Genomic DNA, 9,146 nt, shown 5'->3' on the forward strand with positions numbered 1-9,146 from the left:
ATCCCAAATGACCAAACACTTTTAAGAATTTTCCCAATCGACAGAAAACGTTGTTTGTCGCATTGAGCCGAAAGTGTGAGAGTCCCATCTGACCGAAAGTGATAGGATTCCCAAACGACCGAGAATTCCTCTAGTTTGTCGCAAATGACCGAAAGCGTTCGGCCAAATGGGAAATAAATTTTTTGGCTGGATGGGAATTCTATCACCTCGGTCGTTTGGAATCCCACGTGTCAAAACCACTGGTTTTTTTAAACAATTAAAACAAAAACGGTTTTTTCAGGCGTTTCAGACAAGTAGGCAGAGCAAAAGCTCTGATTGATGCTTCAAAACCAAACATGTACATTCATGTTCCACCGTTAGTGGCCAGCCTTATATAGGTTTTAATTTCTATTTTATTTTGTTGGTGTTGAATAAAATTATTGATATATTGCAAAATAGTAATAATTGATTGATGTTGTGTTTGTGATAGGGGCCTGAGATGGGCGGATGCAGCCGACAGGGCGTCCAAGGCGGGGAACTCGCTGTCTCTGCCCAGGGAGGCCTCCCACAGGGATGCCAGGATCAGGAAGGAGCCTCTGGGACAGCCAACAGTGCCCCCACTTCAGACCAACAACCTCCTAGTGAACGGTATGACAAACGCTAATTATTGCTATAGTGAGGTCCACGTTATAATGGCAGTATTGATTAACATTGGTTTGCCATCCTTGTCTATCAACTAGGAACTGAATAGTTGATTTTAGATTTATTGATCGGGAACTTAAAACTCTTTTTGAAATTGGCCTCGCATATTTCTTTCTTGTCCCAATGCCTTGAATCATAATCCTTGAGTACAAGAATAAGAACAATTTTTAATAATAAATAAATGGATAATTGAATCATTTATTATTAATTCATTATCTAAAAATTGAAACCTGAATTCACATATTATCTGAACTAGAATATGTTTTTAAAAATGCACAATTTTGTTACGAGCAAATTGAATAGATTGGAATTTCAATTTACCGCCATAAAGACTCCATAAATGGCCGCTCCATAAGTAACATGTGTGTCATGACCTGTATTTATAGACCTTGGTGATGCATTGCAAAATCGCCATTCTATGAGGTTCTAGTTCACCAATTTTTAATGGCTCCAACGATTTTGATCAAATTCATACCTAAAATAGTCATCGATAAGCTCTATCAACTGCCACAAGTCCCATATCTGTGAAAATTTCAGGAGCTCGCCCCATCAATGCAGATAGATTCCCAATTATCAGGCTTCAGATACAATGAAACAAAAAAAATCAAGTGGAGTAGATTGAGCATAAAAATCTCTACAATTAAAGTTCAGTAACATTTCACCTAAATTTAAAATAAGCTTAAATTCGATTCGAGAAAATGTGATTATTCAATTGCAATTATTGTTGATTCTATTAAATCATTCACTATGAAGAGATAGCAGACCTCATGTGTGTCTCCGCGTTATTGCCCTGTCACCAGCTGGCTCAAATCTTTGAATAGTAGACTGAGATACGCGGGAACACTAGCGTCAGGTGATCATTTTCATAACGGCAAGGAAAGTTGAGTGAGTGCGCCACACCAGATTTCAAATTAATCAGCTGTATCATTACAGATTGAACAACATGATGTGTTATTTTGTTATATTGATATGTTCAAGGAATATTGCTTGGCTTTGAATTGTAAAATATAATCATCCCACAGAATAATAATATTTAGATTTCAACTAAGAACTGAATTGTTGATTTTAAATTGGGAACTTCAACTCTTTTTGAGGTTAGCCTTTTGTCCCATGCCTTATGAATCAAACATTTACAAGAATAAGAACAATTTTATAATAAGAAAAGTATGATTGAACCATTTATTATTGAATTTCATTATTAAAAAATCGAAAACCTGATTTACATATTATCTGACACAGAATATTGTTTTTTAAAAGCATAATGCATGATTTGGTTATGAGCAGATTGGAATATTTCAAATGTACCGCCATAATGACCGCACATAATGGCCGCTCCATAAGGAACACGAGTGTCATGACCTGTATTTATAGACCTGCATGTAGCAGATGACGAGGCCATACTCTGGCTCAAAACTTGAAAATATATGTATGCATTGTTCAATTGTCTCTCTCTTTGGTAGAGAGTTAGTGGGGAGGATATTTTTAATATTCTTTCCGAAGAATGGACTTGATATGTCCAAAGCTCCGCCAATTATGAACATGCATTACAATATAATATCTATATTATTATATTACAAATTACTTTTTCATATCATATACTTCAATAATTATTTTCTTAGTCTATATTATGTAAAATCATCTATAATTTTGCTGTATTGTAAGCTATTTTATATAAGTGTATAAGCCAGTATATTGTCATCTACATAATAAGTACTCAATCAATCAATCAATCAATCTTTTATTTGTTTCTGCCACTGTCTATCCATACGATAATATAATGCTATTCTGAATAGCATGTTTCATGTATTGATAAATAAATACACCACTGTGTTTTTATCAATTTATTGATGTTGGTGTTGTTTTAGATGGGAGCTGATCTGCCTGTCGACAGAGAGCGGTGCACTGGGCATCCACGTGGTGCCCGATGTGGTGGGGGGTGGTGGTGGCCTGGTGGTGCAGGCGGTGGAAGAGGGGGGCAGGTGGACAGAGATGGCCGCCTCAAGCGGGGAGACCGCATCACACAGATCAACGGGCGCACTCTTATCGATCAGCCTTTCCATGTGTCAGTATTGAAATAATATAATAAAATAATTTATAGGACCAAAAGCACTTGAATTGTACAAATATTGCAAAAAAAAACAAAACGTTACTGTAGTAAACACCTTTGCATGCACAGTACATTGTATATCAAAGTCTAATTGAATTGAAATTATTATTTCCTACAGTTACGTTGAAAAGTGGCCATTGCTGCACTGATTACAGAACGCAAAGAATCACTTTTCCGCTCTAGTGCGGGAAAATTTTTTCCGCACTCCAGATTTGCAACATGACAACGCAAAATAGTTAGTAGGTTATATGGAGCACCAGTGCAGCAAAATCAAAATGAAGTTGGTAACTGTGACTGTGGTGCACGTTATAAGAATATTGAGGCGGTGGATGTGAGGGGGGGACAGCGACAGCTACCTCATTCAGCACACAGCCGCCGTCCCCCCCCCCCCCCGCCATTCAAACACACACTACATTCTATTTTATTATTAATAATAAAATTACAAGATATACATTTGATGCATTTCAGGCAATTTATCCATAATTACCCACTTTTCATATTCAATGGTAACTGTAGGAAAACTTAATGTGAAATACGTGCGCAAAGTTCCTCTGCTGCACTCAAGAACCATTCCCCCCTCGCCTACGGCTCGGGCGTAACGTTTCTTTCGGTGCAGCAAACTGTCAGTTTGCGCACTATTGCACAAATAACTATTATTCTTCTTAAAGTGAAAACTATACTACACAAAACTTGAAGAAGGTTCCTCACATGGCAAAGCCTGTGTGCGAGGAACGAGTTCTCTACAATTAATATATACTCAAATATACACTATAGATGTGACAAAGATAACACAATTGAAGAAGAAAACAATGATGCGCCCAAGGTAATCCTGAGTGGGGCCCTTCTTCATACCCTTATTAATAACACTACAAATCATTTATAGAATGATGATGAAAGGATATAACACTATAATGTAATAAAAATCTCTGTGACCTGGCTGAGGTCGGTGTCAGAGTTTTCAGGTGGCAACTGATCAATTTCAGGGCCTCTCACATCACTACATTTGGTAGAAGTTTAGTGGGGAGGATATTTTTTATATTCTTTCCGAGAATGGACATAGATATGTCCAAAGCTCCGCCAATTTATGTAGATGCATACAATATGATTATTATCTATAGTTATTATATTACAAATTGCTTTTTCATATCATATACAGTTCAATAATTATTTTCTTAGTCTATATTATCTAAATTCATCTATAATTTTGATGTATTGTAAGCTGGTGTATATAAGTGTATAAGCCAGTATATATAATTTAATCTACATAAATAAAGTACTCAATCAATCAATCATCAATCACCTTACGACTGCTTTTTAGGCAGCCGTGACCGACATCCATCTTAAACACGGAAATGGCCCGAGAAAAATATCATGCCCGGGCTGGGATTCGAACCCGGGCCTTTGGATTATGAAGCCAGCTTCTAATCCATTAGACTAGTATTACTGTTGTTGGTGAGATGTAGTGATATTCATGAATGTGGCTAGGCGCAAATCAGTTAGTCAAGTCAAGACAAAACATGATCAGACACGTTTAGTCACACTACTTCACATAGTTGCTTATGAAGACATAATCTAATTGCAATGACTAATCAGTGTGAGTTGCGTCATAAGCAACTATGTGAAGTATTGTGACTAAACGTGTCTGATCATGTCTTGTCTTGACTTGACTAACTGGTGTGCGCCTAGCCTAAAAGAACACTGGAATGTTGTCTAGAAATATCACTAATTTATAAAAATTACATAAATATTCCAATGTAAAGATGTCACTGAAGAACCATATTGGATGCGTGTATGTGTAAGTGCACGTCAGATCATGCATTAGCCGATAAACAAAATCTGAAAAGAGCGTTGTGAATAAACACATGCTTCAGGAGTATTTACTTGATTTCTCAACTTCTTTAGGAGAAACTGATAGAGGCCCGGTTGCAAAAAAGCCGGTTAAATTTTAACCGTGATTAATTCCACGAGAACCAATCAGAGAAGGTTTTTTTGACACGATTAAAATTTAGCCGTGATTAATCCCACGAGAACCAATCAGAGAAGGTTTTTTGAAAATACAGCTTCTCTGATTGTTTCTCATGGAATAATCACGATTAAAATTTAGCCGGCTTTTGTGCAAACGGCACGAAATCGATTAAATATTAATTAAACTTCTTATTCCAGGGTCCAGGACATTTTCCGCGAATCTCTGCGTTCTTCCGAACTACGTCTGCGTGTTGTCAAACCTGGAGGAGGAGAGAGAGAGCGGATAGAAGGAGGAGCAAGAGACCGATTAGAAGGTGGAGGTGGAAGAGAGAGAATTGACGGTAGAGGAGGAGAAAGAATGGAAGTAGGAGGTGGAGGAAGAGAGAGAATTGATGGAAGAGAGGGGAAAGAATGGAAGGAACAGGAGGAGGAAGAGAGAGAATAGACGGTAGAGGAGGAGGAGAAGCAGGAGGAAAGAAACAACCCCCGCCACCCGTCTACCCTAAGCCACCGCCTCCTAATGGTCGAATGGGAGGAGGAAGTGGTAGAGAAGGAGGAAACAAGGAGAACCAGATTGGAGAGAATGGGACGGTGAAAGAGAAGCTGAGTGTAAAAGGAATGAAGGAGAATAATGGAATACAACAGGTAAGAAATTTATTGTAACTTTTGTATCAAAATTTGTTGTTATCTAGATTTGTTAATGTGGTATTAGGCCGGCTACTGACGGCAAGAGAAGTGTGTCGACCATGTGTGAACGGGCATACTGTATCATATTGTGTAGGTACTGTATCATTTTGTATTGATACTGTATCATTTGTGTTGATATGCCATGGTAAAGGACCGTTATGTTGCAAATGTGAGTGTTAACTGAAGCCGATAGTCCTAGTAGTTGTTTTTGGTGAAGCTATGTGACGCTGGTAGTCTCTCATACTGTGCCCTTCTTACACTCTTACACTCCCAACAACACTATAATAGACAGTGTATAGGGTGTCTATGTTGCAAATGTGAGTGTTACTGAAGCCGATAGTCTAGCAGTTGTTTTTGGTGAAGCTATGTGACGCTGGTAGTCTCTCATACTGTGCCCTTCTTACACTCTTACACTCAAAAAACACACTAATAATAGACAGTGTATAGGGTGTCTATGTGCAAATGTGAGTGTTAACTGAAGCCGATAGTCCTAGTAGTTGTTTTTGGTGAAGGTATGTGACGCTGGTAGTCTCTCATACTGTGCCCTTCTTACACTCTTACACTCCCAACACACTAATAATAGACAGTGTATAGGGTGTCTATGTTGCAAATGTGAGTGTTAACTGAAGCCGATAGTCCTAGCAGTTGTTTTTGGTGAAGCTATGTGACGCTGGTAGTCTCTCATACTGTGCCCTTCTTACACTCTTACACTCCCAACAACACACTAATAATAGACAGTGTATAGGGTGTCTATGTTGCAAATGTGAGTGTTAACTGAAGCCGATAGTCCTAGCAGTTGTTTTTGGTGAAGCTATGTGACGCTGGTAGTCTCTCATACTGTGCCCTTCTTACACTCTTACACTCCCAACAACACACTAATAATAGACAGTGTATAGGGTGTCTATGTTGCAATGTGAGTGTTAACTGAAGCCGATAGTCCTAGCAGTTGTTTTTGGTGAAGCTATGTGACGCTGGTAGTCTCTCATACTGTGCCTTCTTACACTCCCACAACACACTAATAATAGACAGTGTATAGGGTGTCTATGTTGCAAATGTGAGTGTTAACTGAAGCCGATAGTCCTAGTAGTTGTTTTTGGTGAAGCTATGTGACGCTGGTAGTCTCTCATACTGTGCCCTTCTTACACTCTTACACTCTCAACAACACACTAATAATAGACAGTGTATAGGGTGTCTATGTGCAAATGTGAGTGTTTACTGAAGCCGATAGTCCTAGTAGTTGTTTTTGGTGAAGCTATGTGACGCTGGTAGTCCCTCATACTGTGCCCTTCTTACACTCTTACACTCCCAACAACACACTAATAATAGACAGTGTATAGGGTGTCTATGTTGCAATGTGAGTGTTAACTGAAGCCGATAGTCCTAGTAGTTGTTTTTGGTGAAGCTATGTGACGCTGGTAGTCTCTCATACTGTGCCCTTCTTACACTCTTACACTCCCAACAACACACTAATAATAGACAGTGTATAGGGTCTCTATGTTGCAAATGTGAGTGTCAACTGAAGCCGATAGTCCTAGTAGTTGTTTTTGATGAAGCTATGTGACGCTGGTAGTCTCTCATACTGTGCCCTCTTACACTCTTACACTCTCAACAACACACTAATAATAGACAGTGTATAGGGTGTCTATGTTGCAAATGTGAGTGTTTACTGAAGCCGATAGTCCTAGTATTGTTTTTGGTGAAGCTATGTGACGCTGGTAGTCCCTCATACTGTGCCCTTCTTACACTCTTACACTCCCAACAACACACTAATAATAGACAGTGTATAGGGTGTCTATGTTGCAATGTGAGTGTTTACTGAAGCCGATAGTCCTAGTAGTTGTTTTTGGTGAAGCTATGTGACGCTGGTAGTCCCTCATACTGTGCCCTTCTTACACTCTTACACTCCCAACAACACACTAATAATAGACAGTGTATAGGGTGTCTATGTTGCAAATGTGAGTGTTACTGAAGCCGATAGTCCTAGTAGTTGTTTTTGGTGAAGCTATGTGACGCTGGTAGTCTCTCATACTGTGCCCTTCATACACTCTTACACTCCCAACAACACACTAATAATAGACAGTGTATAGGTGTCTATGTTGCAAATGTGAGTGTTAACTGAAGCCGATAGTCCTAGTAGTTGTTTTTGGTGAAGCTATGTGACGCTGGTAGTCTCTCATACTGTGCCCTTCTTACACTCTTACACTCCCAACAACACACTATAATAGACAGTGTATAGGGTGTCTATGTTGCAAATGTGAGTGTTAACTGAAGCCGATAGTCCTAGTAGTTGTTTTTGGTGAAGCTATGTGACGCTGGTAGTCTCTCATACTGTGCCCTTCATACACTCTTACACTCCCAACAACACACTAATAATAGACAGTGTATAGGGTGTCTATGTTGCAAATGTGAGTGTTAACTGAAGCCGATAGTCCTAGTAGTTGTTTTTGGTGAAGCTATGTGACGCTGGTAGTCTCTCATACTGTGCCCTTCTTACACTCTTACACTCCCAACAACACACTAATAATAGACAGTGTATAGGGGTCTATGTTGCAAATGTGAGTGTCAACTGAAGCCGATAGTCCTAGTAGTTGTTTTTGATGAAGCTATGTGACGCTGGTAGTCTCTCATACTGTGCCCTTCTTACACTCTTACACTCTCAACAACACACTAATAATAGACAGTGTATAGGGTGTCTATGTTGCAAATGTGAGTGTTTACTGAAGCCGATAGTCCTAGTAGTTGTTTTTGGTGAAGCTATGTGACGCTGGTAGTCCCTCATACTGTGCCCTTCTTACACTCTTACACTCCCAACAACACACTAATAATAGACAGTGTATAGGGTCTCTATGTTGCAATGTGAGTGTTTACTGAAGCCGATAGTCCTAGTAGTTGTTTTTGGTGAAGCTATGTGACGCTGGTAGTCTCTCATACTGTGCCCTTCTTACACTCTTACACTCTCAACAACACACTAATAATAGACAGTGTATAGGGTGTCTATGTTGCAAATGTGAGTGTTTACTGAAGCCGATAGTCCAAGTAGTTGTTTTTGGTGAAGCTATGTGACGCTGGTAGTCTCTCATACTGTGCCCTTCTTACACTCTTACACTCCCAACAACACACTAATAATAGACAGTGTATAGGTGTCTATGTTGCAAATGTGAGTGTCAACTGAAGCCGATAGTCCTAGTATTGTTTTTGGTGAAGCTATGTGACGCTGGTAGTCTCTCATACTGTGCCCTTCTTACACTCTTACACTCCCAACAACACACTAATAATAGACAGTGTATAGGGTGTCTATGTTGCAAATGTGAGTGTTTACTGAAGCCGATAGTCCTAGTAGTTGTTTTTGGTGAAGCTATGTGACGCTGGTAGTCTCTCATACTGTGCCCTTCTTACACTCTTACACTCCCAACAACACACTAATATAGACAGTGTATAGGGGTCTATGTTGCAAATGTGAGTGTTACTGAAGCCGATAGTCCAAGTAGTTGTTTTTGGTGAAGCTATGTGACGCTGGTAGTCTCTCATACTGTGCCCTTCTTACACTCTTACACTCCCACAACACACTAATAATAGACAGTGTATAGGGTCTCTATGTTGCAATGTGAGTGTCAACTGAAGCCGATAGTCCAAGTAGTTGTTTTTGGTGAAGCTATGTGACGCTGGTAGTCTCTCATACTGTGCCCTTCTTACACTCTTACACTCC

At 39.4% G+C, this 9,146-nt stretch overlaps 1 protein-coding gene across 1 annotated transcript; it reads left to right on the forward strand.

Moving 5' to 3' along the window:
- Positions 1-469: 469 nt before the first annotated feature.
- Positions 470-5,086, forward strand: LOC120349315 (the record flags this gene model as incomplete). Its single annotated transcript, XM_039419281.1, is given in 3 exon segments — positions 470-627; positions 2,547-2,743; positions 4,952-5,086. Coding segments are annotated over 3 exon segments (435 nt in total). The 3' UTR covers positions 5,041-5,086.
- Between the last annotated feature and the right edge of the window lie 4,060 nt (positions 5,087-9,146).

Source organism: Nilaparvata lugens, unplaced genomic scaffold, assembly GCF_014356525.2.
Source record: "Nilaparvata lugens isolate BPH unplaced genomic scaffold, ASM1435652v1 scaffold9331, whole genome shotgun sequence".
In the NCBI taxonomy this organism is placed as follows: Eukaryota; Metazoa; Arthropoda; class Insecta; order Hemiptera; family Delphacidae; genus Nilaparvata; species Nilaparvata lugens.